Source organism: Aspergillus steynii (assembly GCF_002849105.1).
Source record: "Aspergillus steynii IBT 23096 chromosome Unknown P170scaffold_1, whole genome shotgun sequence".
Lineage (NCBI taxonomy): Eukaryota > Fungi > Ascomycota > Eurotiomycetes > Eurotiales > Aspergillaceae > Aspergillus > Aspergillus steynii.
In genome coordinates, this window is record NW_020194398.1 from 2,310,744 (window position 1) to 2,328,393 (window position 17,650).

The 17,650-nt window shown below is 52.2% G+C and overlaps 5 protein-coding genes across 5 annotated transcripts; 2 read left to right on the forward strand and 3 right to left on the reverse strand.

Moving 5' to 3' along the window:
• Window positions 1-1,326: 1,326 nt before the first annotated feature.
• Window positions 1,327-3,343, reverse strand: P170DRAFT_442440 (uncharacterized protein; the record flags this gene model as incomplete). Its single annotated transcript, XM_024850463.1, has 2 exons — window positions 1,327-2,439; window positions 3,296-3,343. The coding sequence occupies 2 exons, from the start codon at window positions 3,341-3,343 to the stop codon at window positions 1,327-1,329; spliced, it is 1,161 nt and encodes a 386-aa protein (XP_024709627.1).
• An 889-nt stretch (window positions 3,344-4,232) lies between these two features.
• On the reverse strand, window positions 4,233-6,803 carry P170DRAFT_431957 (uncharacterized protein). The gene is made up of 3 exons (XM_024848156.1): window positions 6,064-6,803; window positions 4,563-5,993; window positions 4,233-4,503 (listed from the first exon to the last, which is right to left on the reverse strand). Exons 1-3 carry the CDS (start codon window positions 6,315-6,317, stop codon window positions 4,260-4,262), a joined length of 1,929 nt encoding a protein of 642 aa, XP_024709628.1. The 5' UTR covers window positions 6,318-6,803; the 3' UTR covers window positions 4,233-4,259.
• Window positions 6,804-8,889: 2,086 nt separating this feature from the next.
• Window positions 8,890-12,367, reverse strand: P170DRAFT_373260 (uncharacterized protein; the record flags this gene model as incomplete). The annotated part of the gene is made up of 2 exons (XM_024845236.1): window positions 12,039-12,367; window positions 8,890-11,907 (listed from the first exon to the last, which is right to left on the reverse strand). Coding segments are annotated over exons 1-2 (3,036 nt in total), but the record flags the coding sequence as incomplete, so codon positions are not given.
• On the forward strand, window positions 11,992-12,990 carry P170DRAFT_14245 (uncharacterized protein). Its single transcript, XM_024842478.1, has one exon. It carries the CDS (start codon window positions 12,189-12,191, stop codon window positions 12,759-12,761), a length of 573 nt encoding a protein of 190 aa, XP_024709630.1. The 5' UTR covers window positions 11,992-12,188; the 3' UTR covers window positions 12,762-12,990.
• A 1,551-nt stretch (window positions 12,991-14,541) lies between these two features.
• P170DRAFT_452112 (putative AAA family ATPase GCN20) lies at window positions 14,542-17,493 on the forward strand. Its single transcript, XM_024851246.1, has 8 exons — window positions 14,542-14,793; window positions 14,858-15,583; window positions 15,655-15,735; window positions 15,792-16,095; window positions 16,149-16,322; window positions 16,373-16,459; window positions 16,523-16,991; window positions 17,068-17,493. The coding sequence occupies exons 1-8, from the start codon at window positions 14,731-14,733 to the stop codon at window positions 17,417-17,419; spliced, it is 2,256 nt and encodes a 751-aa protein (XP_024709631.1). The 5' UTR covers window positions 14,542-14,730; the 3' UTR covers window positions 17,420-17,493.
• The last annotated feature ends 157 nt before the right edge of the window (window positions 17,494-17,650 follow it).

The following is a 17,650-nucleotide window of genomic DNA, read 5'->3' on the forward strand; positions in this document are numbered from 1 at the left end:
TGGTCACCGAAGGAGTGGAATAGCAATGGGTGGTTTGTTGACCTTGAAAGGTTGTGATGAATTGCAGTGCTTCGTACACTTTTCATGCAAGAACCGCGGATCTTTCCCGGGGACTCAGAGGTTAGAGGCAGGAAAGAAGAACATCTGTGGCAGCAAGCCCCCTGGGGTCAAACAGAACGAACAGGTAGGCACTGAAGCTAATGGCCCAGAGGAGACAGGCCGCTGTAAATGTTTCGACGAATTGAAGACTCACGAGTGCGGGGCACTTTTTGGGTCAGCCTGGAATGGACGAAGGGGGTGGGAAGCGAAGTCGAAAGGAATCGACGCGGGTGGAACTGGAAGGCGACTTCCGATTAACGACTACTCGGCAGACAAGCAAGGGGTCGAGGCTCGTCTCGGGGCATTCAAGTCCATGTCAGCGACGCGGGCGTTGGCAGGCAGTCCGAGGGAGTCGTGAGAGTTGTAGTTCCGAGGAGTATGGAGGAGGAGCGAAAGACCAGTGCCAAGTGGGGAGCTTGACCAGCTGGTCTGGCGCCAATCACCGCGTCGCATCCGCCCACGTTTCCCCGGGCCCTGCAGCCCGCTGAGTCAGGGCCCGCCTGACCGCCCAGCCCGAAGCGTCTACGAAACGTGCCGACTCCGGCGTGGTTGAAGCAGAATGCGAGAATTTTGGTTCTTGACATACATGGGCGAGTCTCCTCGCCGATATAGACAGTTGGAAATGTAACACAATATACCCTTGTACCACAACATATCCAGTCCCGGCGAAACAAGCAATCCAACGTCGAAGAGCAACGGACCATTCATGGAACAAATCGGTCAGAAAATAAATAATAATAATGATCACTTCCCACATGCCATGGGCACGCCAGAAGCCTCGTCAATGTACAGGCGAAACATCGGAAACGAAAAGAATCCAGAGAAAATCGAAAGAAAGTGGGGGATATATCAAGGTACCGAACGACGCGCAACAGAATATACAATACTAAGGAAATAGATCACGAGAACTCTCGATCAAGCAGTCACAATGGGAAGTCACATCAGTCAAAGGGGGTAAAGAAAAGGAAGAAAAAGAAAAAAAGAAGAGGAAAGAAAAATCAAAAGAGGGAGAAAAGGGGGCGTGTTGGTTGGGTGAACGATAGTATTGAGGAATGTCAAAGAGGGAACCTAGCCACCTACGCTCAGTCAACCTGAGCGAGAACGTAGCTTGAGTTTCGCGAGAATTTGCAGCAAACACGATGGACTTGGTTCCGGGCAGGCGACAACCCCCACGGCCGCCTTTCGCTGCGATAATCCTGAACATAAAGCCGGATCGCTCGGGTTTGCTTAGAAGTTCTGGGCGATACCGGCGTTTCCTTGCCGGGGGAACACAGCCGGGTTCTCGATTCGCGTATTGCGCCGTGCCTGGACATCGCGGATTACGGGTTGGTTGCCGCTGTAAGGACCATCACCGTACGCCCCATATTGCGGTTGCATGTCATTGTAATACGGGTTGTCATCGTAAAAGGCGCTGTTGTGACGGGCTGCAGACATATGACTCTCTTCCGAGGCCTCTGACCGGTTTGCCGCAGAATACGCTGACGAGGCGTTCGAGGGGCCTCGATGAATGTCCGCATTGCGGGTATTGGCTGCTGCGACCGGAGCTGCGCCTAGGACCCCGATTGGCTCAGTCTCTGCAGCGGCCTGCCCTTCGGAGTATTGGATAGTGCCGTCACTCGGGGTAGCGGCATGGTGGTAACCAGGCGCGCTTCCGGCTTCAGACATGGCGAGCCCAACTCCGGCACTGCTAGAAAGATTTGTCGACGCCTTGCGACCCGCAGAAGTCGTCCCCCAGCCTCTGTATCCAGAAGTATCGTCCTTGGGCTCGTAGGCACTGCCGCCCATAACAGGAGGAAGCGTCGGATCATTGTTCGGATTGAATCCGTATTCCTCCACCTCCTTCCGTCGTTCTTCTTCGGCCGCCTTCTTCGCCTTCCATTTCCTCCAGAAGTACAACGCGGCAAGAATGATCAGAGCAACGGAAACAACGGGCACAACGACAGCAACAGCTATTGTGCCACCAGCCGAAAGCCCAGAGCCCCCGGCTGCGCCTGCAGCCGTACTGGTAGCCGATGCTGTAGCGGATGACGCGCCCGTGGCCGAGGCACTGCCCGCTGAGTCCCCGGTGGAGAGGGTTGGGAGAGAGGTGGCAGTTGACGTGATTGTCAGAGTGCGTGGTCCCGTGGTCCCGTCGGTAGGTGACTGCGTGATTATCGAGGTGACGACGGGGGAGGTCGTGGAATCCTCGGTCGTGCTGGTAGAAGTTTCAGGAGCGGATGATGTAGTAGGGGCGTCGCTAGTGGTTGTCGGTTGAGGCTGGGTGGTAGTAGAGCTCGATGAGCTTGAGGAAGTCGACGAGCTCGACGAACTGGACGAGGTGGAGGTTGAAGAGGTTGTTAGCTCCGATGTCGTAGATGTTTCAGCGGGCGGCGCAGACGTGGTCTCCGCTTGTGTCGGCGTGGGGGCATCATTGTTGTTGTTTGTCGTGGGCGCCGGGACTGCTACTAGAAAACATTTTAGCCTCCAGGGGAAAGGGGAACGATTCGAGAATCTAGATCAACGCATGCATGGATTGTGACTATACCTGATGATTGTGACATCACGAACGATTGGCCCGGTACTCACTGGTCCCGGCAACTACGAATGCCTCGTGAACGCTTCCAGTGCGTGGCAGGCAAAAGCGCTGCAGCAGAGATGGTGCAATTAAGTAGAAACGGGTCCGCTACGTTCTCCTAACGCAGAACGGTGCGGCTGGAGCGGGAATGTTGATTAAAGTGGACTGAGCGAGGGACGAGCGTTCCTCAGGCCTTCAAAGGTCCGAGAGAGCCAGAGTCGATTGTTGTAAAGATTGCGCGCAAAGGAGAGTACCACCGAAACATTCCAGTCGAAGCGGCGGGATTAGGCGCGTAGAAAGAAACCCGTTTGACGAGGGTCGGCGTATGGATAAGAGTCAGGGGGGGAGGGGGGGGAGAGAACAACAAATCGGTTCAAGAGGTCAAGAAAACCATCTATCTATCGGGACCGATCGATCAAGAAGCCACTTGCGCCAACCAGAGAGGATGCCATGAGACAAACCGAATACACGATTCCAGGATTAGGAGCGCAATCTCGGATGATAAGGATGGAAGGGGGATGGGTCCGAGGAAGAAGAGAAGGGAAGCGAGAAAGAGAAAGCGGGAGTGGAATCCCACAGTATCATACGGAGTTGGGTATTACGGAGAGGGAAAGGGGGGAGTGCAAACGGCAAGAAACTTACCACGTCCGGCGGTTCCCTGGTCTGGTCCCGTATCAGGTACCGGTACATGGGTACCGTAAGGTAGGTATCCGTCGCCGTAATCTGCCGGTACCTACGAGTAGTACCAGGTACCTACTCCGTAGGTACTGCGTAGGTAGTGTACTTAGTAGGTACATACCTCCACCTAAAATACGGTACGGTACCCGTCCCGGGCACCGCCGTAATTCGAGGAAATTCCACCGCTTCCGTGGGAAGGCAGAATTCGGTACCAGAAACCCGGCTGGGTGAATTTGCCACCAATAATCTTGGGTAGGGCTTCTGTAAACAGCACCGTGTCCAGGTAGGAGATCAGGAAATCACCTGGTAGATAATGTAGATCTCGTAGGCGATCTTCGGCCTGCATTTGCCAATATTTCACCCTTCCAGCTTACCAAGTGGGTAGCGTAGAGGTCTCCGGAGTACTGCGTACGGAGTACGTCGCAACGGAATACATCGTCAGGGAGATTCCTCCGGGTGGAGACCGAGCATAATAATACTCCGTCCGCCCTCGGTTTCTAAAATTAATCGGTGACTAAGTACTTCTGCTCCAGTGTCCTCGCGACGGAGCCGTTGAAAAGGTATGGAATCAACAGGTTAAGGGTTGCCAAATGTATTGAGACTCATTGAAACACGGTCACCTTCAACTCAAGAAATCATTCGATATGTCTCAATTCATCCAAAGTCAAAAGAAAAAAGAACAGAAAAAAAAAAAAAAAAAAGACACCCCCCGACCAGTTATGTGCATAGAAACTCCGCAACATCGAGATACAAAAAAACAGTGCTGCTTTGACCCAGCTTCCTTCAATGGAGTGCCAGCATGTGAGATAAAAACATAAAAAAAAAAAAAGATGAATCGTAATGTGGTGTTCAGAGACCACAAATATGGGGACAGAAAACAATCATTACATCAAGAATTGAAGTGGAATGCAAATGGATACACTTATATTTACTGCCGCATATCCCAGGTCGGACGAAGGTTCGACCTCAAGTCATCCTTCGTACCTACAGTATCCGCGGGTAGACGGCTGATGCGGTACGCACCAGTGCGAATGTTATGCAAATGAGCGCCAGAAATTCCGGTCCCGTTGCTACGGATGCTGCCAGCGTCGCTTGCAGTCTCGGTATTCTTAAAGCGAGGCGGGGGAGCAAAGTCCAAATTGTCATATGCTCCCGATTTACGCAACGCGTGCCTAATGGTCAATTCGTTAGTTTCATCCTGTCTTTCTTAAAATCGCCTTCCAACACTTACGGGCTTGGCATTGCTGAGAGCTCGTTGAAAGCTGAAACCAGCGGGGTGTGAGCGCGTGCACCGGGGCTAAAAGGCCGCAATCCACCTAGGGGAGTCTCCGATCGACCATCCCTCTGATCCCTGAAGTTCTTGCCCGGTGCCCATTCGATGGCTCCCATAATGGAATCGTCGTTTAACATGTGAGGGGTAGGCAAAATCTGAAGCGGTGACGGGGGGGGAGCGGGCTTGCGTGGTGCTCGAGGACCGGGCATCCGGCCAGACGCAGAAGAAAAGGCCCGAGGGCCCGGGGATTGAAAACGTTCACTGAAACCGCTGACCGAGCCCGATGCCATATGTCTGCTTGCTCCTTGGAACCTTGGAGGTGCGCGTGGCGGTGGGGTCATAGCACGACGAGTCACCGGCTCCGCAAACGGCGCAGGAACCGCATCGTAACCTCCATATGCGGGATCATACATGTAGCTGTCGTCGTGGTACATTTCCGGGCCGTAGCCTTCATAGTACGTCTCCCTGCCCGTTTTGCTCTCGTCGAAGTATTCCTTGTAGAAAGACCGGATCCGGTTGGCACGCTGTTCGGGATTGTCCGACGGATCCTCAGGCGGCAAAGGACGAAGGCCGAGGGTCATCCGGCGAGTATCCCGACGAGGGTCCACGCTGAGTCGCTGAGAGCGGGCCACGTCCTCAGAGAGCACATTCGAAGCCGAGGGGTCGGATCCACCGTCATGCTCCGGAGTGTCCGCTACTCCGTGGATATTGACGGCCGGGACAGAAGGCTTCATTGCGCTGGTATCCTCAGTCCGGTCTGGATGCGAGCCAATGGCAGTCGGCTCATTGATTGTAGGGGCACCGGGTATCAGGACGGGACTCGGGCTCCTCGGCAGGTTCAACTGGAAGCCAAGCTCGTGTTCGGGGTGATCACTACCAATTGGGCCGTGGTCGGCAGGGGGGGAATTGTATAGTGGTGGAGAAGAACGGGACATTCGCTGGGCGTTTCGGAGCAACCCTTGGTTCATGTCCTCACCCAGGACAGCTTTGTTGGTCGAGCCTGCGAAGCTTGATGCATCGTCTTGCAAGGCCCTTTGGTGCGATCGGACACAGACACTGTCACCTGGTGCATACGAGGTGGCAGAGCGGTACTTGTCGTCGGCCCCACCAATTGTTCTTGATATAGAGTGGAGAGACTCTCTGGAGCCTTGGAGACCCGGGGGAAGCAGATATGGACTGGGCCCAATATCCATAGACACTCCTTTCGCATGGTTATAATTTCCATCGAGTTTCTCTGTCTGCCGCATGGGCTTTCCGCCCGCGGTAGGCTCTAGATCCAATCCAAAGTCGAGGGATTTATGCTTGTCGTTGGCATCTTCACTCCTGAGCTTCTTCACGTTGCGGCGGTGGAGATAGATAAGAACCAGTATGGCACACACAATGGGAACTCTGCAAGGTGGTCAGCCGCGGCGGAGTAGAAGAAGGCGGGAACAAGCAGGCGAAGTATTCTGCAACATACACTGCTCCCAGGACCACGGGTAACGTAGTGGTTGTAGTCGTGCTCGTGGGCTTTTCGCATTTGTCACCCGATCCACAGGTCTGTGTACTCGAACTCTCGGTTTCTGTGGAAGGCAATGGTTCCCTTTTTACCAGGGTTGGGAGCTCGGAGTTCAGGAAATGCGGTTGTCGGTGGTGAGGGATCGCGCCCGGGCGGCGGACCATATGCATGCCATGGCGTGGCAGTTGCTGATGGTGATGGTGGTGCATGGTCATCCTGACTTGTGATTACGAATGAATCGCGAGTCGGAGACACCAAGGATAACCAAGCAGCTTGTCTATGATGGACACGGAATTTGCTAGGGAAATCGGATAGGAAGGAAAACCAGAACCCCTGAATCTTGCTACCTGAGGATCATTTAAAATGAGAACAGGATGCTATCAAGTTATTTCGGGAGATTATTAGCTGAATATCTTATGACTTGATCGATTCAATCAAAGAGTGACGGCTGCTGGTTGAGAAATGATAGAAGTGTGTTGGTATGTGTGGTCTTGCGAATTGAAAGAATGAATATAAGCTTGGGTTCCCCTAATGAATGGCAGCGGCTTGGCCTTAAAAAAGAAGGAAAGAAAAAAAAAATCTATAAAGATAGAATTGAAAGATAACTAAAAAGCAAAAGAAAGAAACAACAGATGCCGGAAAGGGGGAAAACAAGCAAAAAGGAAGGAAAGGTGGTGTGGTGATGAAATAAATAAAAAAAAAAAAGGAGAGACAATTTTGGGGGGGGGGGGGAGAAAGAGAAGGGGAGAGAGGGAGAGGAGAAGGATGGAGTAACTAGACGGAACTGTACTACATAAGCAAGCGGTTTAGTGGTTTGGCGGTCTAGATGGTCTGTTATGTTTGTAACTTGATGTGGGGAGGCCTGACAAGCCTAGATTGGGGGCATACAGTACGGGAGTAATAGATAGGATGAGAGGATCTGAGGATGGAGTTAGCAGGAGCTCCCACTAAGTGGTAAGGAGTATGGCGCGGCAGATACTTACCTACACTGGTTTAAGCGGCCCGGGCTGTGTTGTTGAAATAATCTTTTCTACCTAGTCGATACTCATGAATACTGTATGAAATCATTGAAATGAGCTCTCTCCGACCCAGGGTCGTTGGTAACATGATTTTGGACCCTTCCAATAAACACGCCGGACAATCTCCCAACACTACAGCGACTCGTATTAATCTAAGTCAAGGGTTGTGAATATTTCACTCCACTCGGTCCATGACAGTATACGAATACGGGCAACTCTTTCTCTTTGGCCCTCGAGTGAGCTCAAAACTGGCAAAGGGCTTATTGTTGTTGCAAGATCCGGACAAGAGCCAGGGCGTCCAAGGGGACGGAATACCTACAAGGCCCATCAGGTACCATATCCCCAATGCATGTGAGGGGGGGCGTAACAGACAGAAAATAAATAAGATTACTTATCGAAAAGCAAGGCGTGGAGACGGTGGAAATACTGCGTACTCCGTAAAGTAATTCCCCTGAATAAAAAAACCAGGCACAGCAGGTGGGGCGCCGATACTTTCTAGCGTCAGGAACCCGCATGGCCCCCATCCAACCAGCAATTCCGCTGCCGCCTCCCGCTCCACCTGCCATGTCTGACTACTCGGTAGTGGGTGGGGTGGTCTCCACCGACACCAGGTACCTATCTGTTGAACTGTTAACCCTGTATAACAGCGTAGCGTAGGTAGGGAGACGGACAACTTGTTGTTCTCTGCATCGTGATGGATGCCTTGGCTTAGGGTTCACCCAACGGCAAGGGGGTAAGACCCTGGTTGTGAGAAGGGTTCGAAAGCTCCCACCACACCCACACACACACATTTATATACATATACACAAGTAGATATATATATGCACGCATATATAACTACAGACTGTTTCTTTTGCCATGTGGCCCGAGTCCCGCCCGTGTTCGATTACGGAGGAATAATTGAGCACCCAGCAAAATTCACGACAAGACATGTCGCTTTTTACACAAGCATCCCCTAGAACGCAAGGAACAAGCCTTGGGAAATACACAAGTCGCTAGTCATGGGGTCTGGTCGGTCTAGCCCACCTCTCGATGCTCCTTTCCTGCCTTTAAGTTTATCAGTGCCCCACGACACCATTCATCATATCATGCCTGATCATGATAGTCCTGGTCTAGAGGGGAAGAACCTGCCAACCAAGGGAGGGAAGACGGTTGACCTTATGAGCAATTAATATTCTCTTATCATATTAGTCTCCTCTATGCATCAGTGGTCCTAAAAGTCATATCGATAGACTCATCAATTATGATGTAATGCACGCCATTATCCCATACCGTTGTCTTTTAATGCAAGATAGAAATGCACGGCTATACCTTGACCCATCAGTCGAGTACAAAGGAAAGTAAGGGAGGATATGATTGGCAAACACAGGCGAAAGAAAAAGACGAGAATCGCCAACACTGTAATGCTCACACAAGAACCGCCAAGGTATGCAACACAAGTCATGGAAGAAAAAAAAATTACACCAACAATCACACCTGTACAAAAGAAGTTTTTCTGAAAACCAGATTCATTAGCAACAGCTTCCCAACCATGACAATAAAGAAATAGACAAGAAATATGCGCTGAAGAAGAAGAAAAAAAAAGGAGGGAAGTCCATGAAGCGTGGGCTTTTTGTTTCTCGGGTAACCTCGTACACCCTGACACTACCTAGCCAGTGCAGGGTGATTAGGTGAATCTAGAATACATCAAGAGAAACGAAGTATGACATGAATGGCAACATCATGAGTTTGGGGTTAGATTTCGGAGAGCGGGGCAACCTCAAGCAGCACAGCGAGTTCTAAAGTTCGACAAATGTTCGCTTGAGGGTTTATTGAAAATCCGACTGAATGGCGGATTGGGCGTGTGTATGTTCTCGCTGGGGTCGACGGCAACCCCTTCTGCTTTGCGGATTACTTCTTTCAGAGCGCGAGTCACAACGCCGGCGCGGATTACCAGATCGCGGAGAGACCGTGTGTCGAAGGGGAGTTTTTTAGACTTGGGTAACTGACTTTCGTTCAAAGCCGGATCAGGGGACACTCGTTGTCGGTAGATCAAGTCTAACACGGAGTTGGCCTTGGTAGATATTTCCCTTTCATCCGCCCCGTTGGAATGAATAGAGGTCGAGTGCTCTGAAAACGAAGGCTGCCAGGACTCCCCACTGGCGCGCTTGAAGGTGTCATTAGTTGAAGACTCGCCCTCAGAATCATCAAAGCTGAAGGTAAGAGAAGACGGTGAGCCGGGAGGAGAATGGCTAGTATCTTCATCGTCAAGTGTGGCCAGGTCGACTATACCCTCGGCTTCCTTCCATAGCTCGCTTGACGGGCCACGAACGATACCGAGAAAGCTAGCCTGGTGTCGAAGGCGCTTCAGTTCCTCAACCAACAAGGTCAACTCTTGCACCTGTCCGAATTGCCCATGGAGGCTCGCTTGCCGGTCCATTATCGCCTGGGGCACCATCATACCACGCTGCGGGACACCGGGATCCCGATGAGGCTTGATACTCTCGCCGGCGATGTTCTCATCCGCATCTTCAAATTCAAAGTCGCTATCCCAGTCCTCACTTACTCCTTTGCTCCCCAAGCCCCAAGTTCCAAACTTGCCCGAGGTTTGGCGGGACTCGTTAGACGTTGGGGGGTCTCTGGACACGGGAACACTTTGACTTCGCAAATGCAGTGTGTTTGGTGGCTTTCGCCCGGGCGGGCGGCTTCCCCGGGCTTCAGGCCCGTGTTTGCCATGAACAGTCCGTGGTCGTCCATCGGACCCTTGCGCTTCGCGATCGTTTCTTGGCTGTTCTGACCAGTCAAATATGTTTACTTTGGGATAAGATTCTAGAGAATCATGGGTTAAACCCCGCCCATTTGATCCGGCGATGCGTAGAGGGAACGCTGGACTTTTCTCAGCCGGAAAATTACCACACTGTGGTATCTGCTCTCCCACCTCCCCGGGCAACGCTGCGACAAGGCTGAGAGCATCCTCATCGTCGGTGAGATCGGATGGGAAGGAAAGCTTGCTATCTCCATCTCCTAGGCAGTTGACCTCTTGGGCTCCTGGAGCGGAGAAGCGAACCGAAGTAGCATCGCCATCAGGGTCATGGGAACCGCTTTTTATGACTCGGGGATCGCGACTGCTGGTTTGATCCGGATGACTAGGCTTAATAGATTCAGCATCTATGCAGTAGGGCGATGTGTTCTGGTCAAAGATAGTTTCGATACGAGGCGCGTAGATGCCGGCTGTACTTTGGGTCGTGATATGCGTGCGAATGGAGTCAAAGGCGGTGTCACTCAAGAAGTCCGTGTCGTCTTCATCACCCGATGTGAAAATGCGGGTATCGTCAGATCCGATAACCGTTGAGGCGGGATCCGAGGCAGCGATTGAATGTCGTTTGGAACGCTGACGTACAGAGCCCGTCAAAGTGGACAAAGCTACCGTATCTAATGGGAGCGGATATTGTGCGATGTCTTGGGACTGACCCGTATCGGCACGAGAGCGAGAGACTGTCTTTCTTCGTGAACCCATGATCCCCAAGGTCGGTGGCTTGAAGGCCTCCGCCCGGAAAGAATGGTGGGAACGATTGAAGACGTTTGGGTCGGTAATATTGCGTCTCTCGAGGGATCGTCGAACAGGAAAGCGGGCTCCTTCCAATTTGGATAGGTTAAGGACCGGGGAAGAAATTGCTCTGCGTTTGGGCTGCACGAGAGGGCCATCATCAAATGTCGGGCTGTCTGCGACTCGCGGACTTGATGCTGGCGACTTGGGATCTGCTTCGCCAGCCAGTGACAGTTGACGACCTTTAGGTTTTGCCGAGGAGTGCGTCTCTGGCTCTTGGGCGATAGTGTGAATCGGTTTGAATGGATCGCGAAACTCGACCGGTGAAATCGGGGCAGATTCTTCCGGGGTAATATCCCGTCCAGGTTCCTTGTTGGTAAGAGAAGTCGCCAGAAGAAGAACCGGAAAGCCGTCCAGGCGAGGGATTAATCGCCGTAGGCCCTGGTCCTTGGGTTTTGTGGTAGTCGAGAACCGGCGATTCGGCCTGTCAGGCTGCACGGCAGGGTCGGCGTTTAAATATGGTCGGAAAGCCCCAGCTGGAGTCTGGCCTGTAGAATCAAGTGCCAAGCCGGGCTCGAAACACAGACTATGAGTCGCCTTATGCCCCCGACTTTCGCGCCGTTGATAGCTCGTCGCTGGTCTGCGCAGGCCAAACGCAGATGGAGAGGGAGGGGCCTGTGAGGGCAGAGGATTAGCACCTGAGTGCTGCGATGGAGGCCGCTTGACAAGTTTGTTTGGCGCTCGACGCTGGCTGGACGGGCAAAGACCAGGGCTTGCGGGACCGTTTATTGACGGAGAATGAGGGGGTTGGCATGAGGAACGGTTTTCAGGTTGAAATGATAGGCGTCGTATCCAGGACGAAGATGGCCGGCGGCTATGGGAGACCGATGAGGGATCCTCTGAGATGCGCAGGGGTGGATTCGACAAAGTTTGGCCACGGCGACGCAGAATGAGCCCTGCAAGAGAGGATTTTCGTCGCGGATTTATAGATCCGGGGTGGTCTTCATTGGGGACGCCATCTGTTTTCCCGGGGCCAACCTTGGGGTTCTCGGAGGGATCTTCCGCCGCCACTGCGGGTGCAAGAGATCCCGGGTGTATATTATTAGATAACGGAGATTCGGGCGAGTCTATTGTATGCGCGCATTGATTATGCAGAGGGGAGGGTTTTTTCCGAAATCGACCGGGCTTGGGGGGGTCTCGATCGACGCGACCGAGAGCAAGGCCGGTTGCTGCAATACCAACGGTGCTAACTGCACATAGCTGAGGAGGAATCTTTGTTAGTCAAGGAACTATCACGGCAGAGAACCAAAGTCACCCTCAGAGCGCAGCAAAATTGGTCCAACAAACGATCCCCCCCCCCTTCCTCCGGCCCGGTCATCAGGTGGACTCACCGTCGAGACATGCTCCATTTTTTAAAGGCGCTGAGAGTAATGACAAGCACCATGAAGCTCAGATTAGCAACATCGATAATACGGGTAATTGACATCCCATCTGCATTATCATGCACGAGGAGGTTCAGCTGGCTCGCCACATCTAGATAGATGCGATTTGCAAGTGCTGAGGATAATGCTTCGCGAAAGAACCAAGGACAGAGAACAAGCCAAGCGAAGCACAGCAAAGAAGAGAGTGCACGGGCGCGATGTGGGTTTGTCTTCGTTGACAAGCGCGATGCGAAATTGCGAGAAATAATGGTCGGATCGCAGGTGAGGGGGGAGGGAAAATGGGGGGGGGGGGGGTGTGTAGAGGACAGCGAAGGAAGGGAACAGCGAAAGGAATGTGATCGAGGGCCGGAGAGGGAGAGACGACGGGGAACAGAATTACAAAATGTAGAAGAAAAAGAAGAAAAGACTACTACGACGGCGACTGCAGCTTGGACAGAGCGTCGCAGACGAAGAGAAGACTGGCTGGCTGCTGCGAGTTCGCTATGCAGAGCAAGCAGCCGAAAGACAACAATAAACAACAATAATAACAAAAATAAGAGGACGAGGTCATCGATCAACCCAGGCCAGCCAGCGAGAGAGCGAGGAGAGCGAGCGAGTGGGACGCGGCGGCCACTTTCGTTCCCTCCCACGGGCGACGTTCGTCTGGTTCGAGTCGGAACTAAACCAGACTAAAAACTAACTGGAGAGGAATGAATGGGTCACGCTAGGAGGGTGGGATCCCCCAGCACACCACCGCAAGGTGCAGAGGTCCTGAAGGGCACTTGACGGATGTAAGGTGTGAGAGAGGGAGGCACTCAAGGGGCAGTACCTTCGATTACGCTTCGATCTATAAGGGAGGTCTTCTACAGAAGTCCCTTCGTTGTTCTTGCTTCTAGTTTCTACCGCGCCGACGGAGGACGTACGGAGACAGTTGGTAGGGTCGGTGTAGATAGTGGAGGTAATTACGGGCAGAGCACACTAAGGGAAGCATCTTTTTATTTTTATTTTTTATTTTTTTCCCCTCTCTCTTTGTGATGCTGATGGTTATTTTATATTTCTGTTTTGTTTTGTTTTGTTTCTTTTTAGTATTAATATTAGTATTGTGATCCCCCTCCCTTCGGAAACCGTAGATTCTGGAACAAGGGAGAGAGGATGAAAGGGAGGAACGAAGCAGAAATCTCCCACTTTAAAATCCAGCCTTCAAGATTGGTTTTGTCCTACCTGGTTTTAGTGTGCACGATCCCATGGAGAGGATCGGACTGCCGAACGGGTGCCGGGGTTAATTACTATTTGCTATTTACCACCAGCCCTTTCCTCTCCGCTGTTCACTACTACTGCGTAGTATTTACCACGTCCGGAGTATGAAGACCGACCCCTTGGATGATCCCTTGAGCAAACCCCTGGCCCTCTCGATTGGATTATTCCATCCTGTTCGATCGGGGAGCTGGCTGTCTGAGCGACTCCGTAAGCGCTGGCTGAAACGCGGCTGGCCCGATCCCCACTTGATAGGAAGCGTCTCCGACCGGGGCTGGCTGAGAAGCTGACCAGGTACCCTAGGTAACTCGCAGCTTACTCCGTCGGACGGAGTACGCTGGAATAATAATCAATATCCATCCAGACCGTGATGTGCCGTCCTCGATCATGTCATGATTGATGACAATAGCTGGTTCCAGGGAACCGCCATCCAGGGAGCGGCCGGGATGCTCCAGTTTCCAAGCTTTGGGATGGTTTATCCAATTTAGTTTGTCATTAGCTTCCCATTCTCCGGTTTGGGTCCTAGAATGACGACAGAAGAGCGGATGCCGATTATCCACTGGTTGCCAACGGTTGGCCACCCGTCGGAATCGACTCGTGCTCCGGAGTACGGAGTAGGTAGATGTATGTACATCTACTCTGGACGATGATGGGCGGTGCCATGTAGGTACATGTACATGTACAGCCGGAGTACCTACCGGCGATCGCCAGTGATCGATCTGATTTCTTGGAGGAGAACGTGGCCGCAATTCCTGGCCACTCAACTTCACAAATCGGTCCCATCCTGAAACCTTGGAAAAGGCTCCCAATCCCAAGCTCAACCCCGTTCACCGCCCCTCCCACGCGACCCTGCGATCTAACCCCCTCCCTCTCTCGCCCTCTTGCGCGGTGGTTACGACCTTCCAGTAGGGAACGACGAAGGAGAAGCAATCAAGCGATGAGCTCCTCGCCTATGATTTGGCGGGATGCTCGCGATCCTCTGTCGGCCGGGTCCGCATTCTTGGTCTGATAGATCTAATGATCAGGATCTAAATTCTCCGGACTAACTTTCTCAGTCCGTAGCGGTATTATTAACTATACGGAGTACAAACTAGTGTCGATCGGAAAGAATCTTCGGCAGAACAGAACAGGCGAGGGCGGTCGAGGCAGGCAAAATGGATCCCTGCCTTACTCAGCGAGATGTAGCCTGCCCGGTAGCCTCAGGCATTCAGGCGCCGGTCACGATCCATTTTTACCACTCGGACTCCACAAACCCGCGACTCTGCCTTGAGCTCTCTCAGAGAAGTCGGGTCACTCAACGGATCGTAGGACAATTTCTCCCGTGCTAAACAATCCCTTTGCAATTGCCTCTATTCCCTTCCTTCAACCGTTCTTCGATCTATTAGAGCCCCGCCATCTGCCTCTAAAAATGGAGGCGGAGCTCCAGTCACAGATCCCAGGTCTTGACCATGTGATCTCAGAGTATTCGGTGGTAAGGGCCAAGGCGATTGAAATGCATGTAACAATGACCATGGCGTTGATCAGATTGATTATAGGGATATCTGACCCACGCCTCGAAGGCTTATGTCGAGGATGCCACTGCTCCATCCCCCGTATCGGAAGCGGCTGATCTGGTCACGGAGCTTCTGCTGTCCGCGTCGGGGGATTTTTCCCCTCAGAACGAAAGCTCTATCAGAAACCTAGTGGAGAAGTTCATCTCCTCGCTGAGCGCTTCTGATGACGTCGACGGGGAGCGCCGGCAGATGCCATTCACTGCGAAAAAGCTGGACCAGGCTATCAACGTTGGCTCCCAGAGGAACATTTCCTCAACTCTAGGTCTGGCGGGTGGTAACGTGGACTTGGAATCCGCCAACTCTAGAAAGGTCGAGTCCCGTGTAGACCGCAAAAAACTGGAAAAGGCCGAACGTAAGATTCGTGCCAAGCAGGAAAAGAAGCAAATGAAGACCGTGCACTATGAGTCGTCACGTCTCCTGAACCAACCGGACAGTACCATGTCCTACGAAGAGTTCTTCATGGCTGTCAATCCGCTCCAGTTGGGTGCCGACTCACAGTCCAAGAGCAAGGATATCAAGGTCGACAGTATCGATATTTCAGTCGGTGGCCATCGTATTCTAACCGATGCTTCTCTTACTCTGGCCTATGGCCGTCGGTATGGTCTCGTGGGTCAGAACGGTATTGGTAAGAGTACCCTTTTGCGAGCGTTGAGCCGCAGAGAGGTGGCCGTGCCTAGCCATATCTCGATTCTTCACGTCGAGCAAGAAGTATGTTGCTTACGCCCCGTCTCACGCCCCCTCAAATGAGTTACCGCTGAACGTCGACTTTAACTATCTAGATTACGGGTGATGATACCCCTGCCATTCAGGCCGTCTTGGATGCCGACGTGTGGCGCAAACGCCTATTGGCCGATCAAGAAGTCAGTATCCCATTGACAGGAATTCTGCTGGCGCATGCATATTAACTTTCCCACAGAAAATATCTAAGCAGCTAGCCTCCCTTGAAGCAGAAAGATCCTCAATGGCGGATACCTCGAAAGATGCAGCCCGACTTGATCATGAGAGAGAGGGCCTTGATATTACTCTGAATGATATCCATTCCAAACTTGCAGAGATGGAGTCGGATAAAGCAGAGTCTCGTGCTGCCAGTATCTTGGCCGGTCTTGGTTTCTCGGCCGAGAGACAACAGTTTGCAACGAAGACCTTCTCTGGTGGTTGGCGGATGAGATTGGCTCTGGCTCGAGCTTTATTCTGTGAGCCAGACTTGCTTCTGCTGGATGGTATGTTTCCCCCCACCCGTTAACCCTTGCAGGAGGCGCCTAATTCTGTACAGAACCGTCAAACATGTTGGATGTTCCGTCCATTACGTTCTTGTCCAATTACCTCCAGTCTTATCCTAGTACCGTGTTGGTGGTTTCGCACGACCGCGCTTTCTTGAACGAGGTCGCTACAGATATAATGCATCAGCACTCGGAAAGACTTGATTACTACAAGGGTGCCAACTTCGGTGAGCTGTCTGTAGTCATGGTACGGAGAGACACCAGCTAATTTCTCTAGATTCCTTCTATGCGACGAAGGAGGAGAGGAAGAAAAACGCGAAGCGTGAATATGAGAAACAGATGGCCGAACGGGCCCATTTGCAAGGTGCGTCACCTTTTTTTTCCACGGGATATCTTCCCCTTCGTGGGAACTGACAACTCCGATCAGCGTTCATTGACAAATTTCGGTACAATGCGGCCAAATCGTCCGAAGCACAATCGAGAATCAAAAAGCTCGAGAAAATGCCCGTGCTGGAAGCCCCGGAGAGCGATTATGTGGTTCATTTCAAGTTCCCAGAAGTCGAGAACCTATCTCCACCCATTGTGCAGATGTCCGAAGTTGCCTTTGGATATACCATGGACCGACCCCTTCTTAAAAACGTTGACCTCGATGTTCAGCTTGACTCCCGCATAGGCATTGTTGGACCCAACGGTGCCGGTAAGACAACCGTGTTGAAACTCCTCACGGGCCAGCTCCAACCCACGTCTGGGTTTATCTCCCAACATGCTAGGTTGCGAGTCGGGTTCTTCGCCCAGCATCACGTGGATGCGTTGGATCTTACCACTAGCGCGGTGAGCTTCATGGCGAAGACATACCCAGGAAAGACGGATGAAGACTACCGTAGACACCTGGGCGCGTACGTTTGAGACCCCCTTGCTTGATTCTTATGGCACCTCGTTGGCGGATAACTAACGTATTGTTCCTTCCATTAGGTTCGGTATCACTGGCATGACAGGTCTCCAGCGAATGGAACTCCTTTCCGGAGGTCAAAAATCTCGTGTTGCCTTCGCTTGCTTGTCATTAACAAACCCCCATATTCTCGTTCTCGACGAACCGTCCAACCACCTCGATATTGAAGGTATGGACGCGTTGTCCGAAGCTTTGCAGAAATTCGAAGGGGGTGTTGTCATGGTATCCCACGACGTGACAATGCTACAAAATGTCTGCACCAGCCTTTGGGTGTGTGATAAGGGCACCGTACACAAATTTGATGGCACTGTCAATGCCTACAAGAAGATGATCAGTTCGCAGGCCAATGAGGCTGGTGTTGCGGTGGCTCACTAACCTGGCATAGATTCTTAGTATTGTTAGTACTAACCCTCAGGCTAGTCACCAATGAAGCACTCCTTTATTACTCCTGCCTATTTATCACCACCTTGCTAGCCATCCGTCGTAAAATCCCGAGGAATTCCCATGTACGCAGTCGACGTTACGTGGGTGTCAAGTGGGTCCGGTCCGGTCCCGTGGACGGACTGCCAAGGTCCAGCTACTTCGTACTGAGTTAAGTTAACGTTA

Excerpts from the sequence above, each read along its gene's own strand:
- P170DRAFT_14245 (XM_024842478.1), top strand. The coding sequence starts at position 12,189 with ATGCGATTTGCAAGTGCTGAGGATAATGCTTCGCGAAAGAACCAAGGA.
- P170DRAFT_431957 (XM_024848156.1), bottom strand. The coding sequence starts at position 6,317 with ATGACCATGCACCACCATCACCATCAGCAACTGCCACGCCATGGCATG. Across the intron at positions 5,994-6,063 it reads CCCGTGGTCCTGGGAGCAGT|AGTTCCCATTGTGTGTGCCA; the intron begins GTATGTTGCAGA and ends ACCACCTTGCAG. Across the intron at positions 4,504-4,562 it reads CTCTCAGCAATGCCAAGCCC|GCACGCGTTGCGTAAATCGG; the intron begins GTAAGTGTTGGA and ends ATTGACCATTAG.
- P170DRAFT_452112 (XM_024851246.1), top strand. The coding sequence starts at position 14,731 with ATGGAGGCGGAGCTCCAGTCACAGATCCCAGGTCTTGACCATGTGATC. Across the intron at positions 14,794-14,857 it reads TGATCTCAGAGTATTCGGTG|GGATATCTGACCCACGCCTC; the intron begins GTAAGGGCCAAG and ends GATTGATTATAG. Across the intron at positions 16,460-16,522 it reads CGAACGGGCCCATTTGCAAG|CGTTCATTGACAAATTTCGG; the intron begins GTGCGTCACCTT and ends AACTCCGATCAG.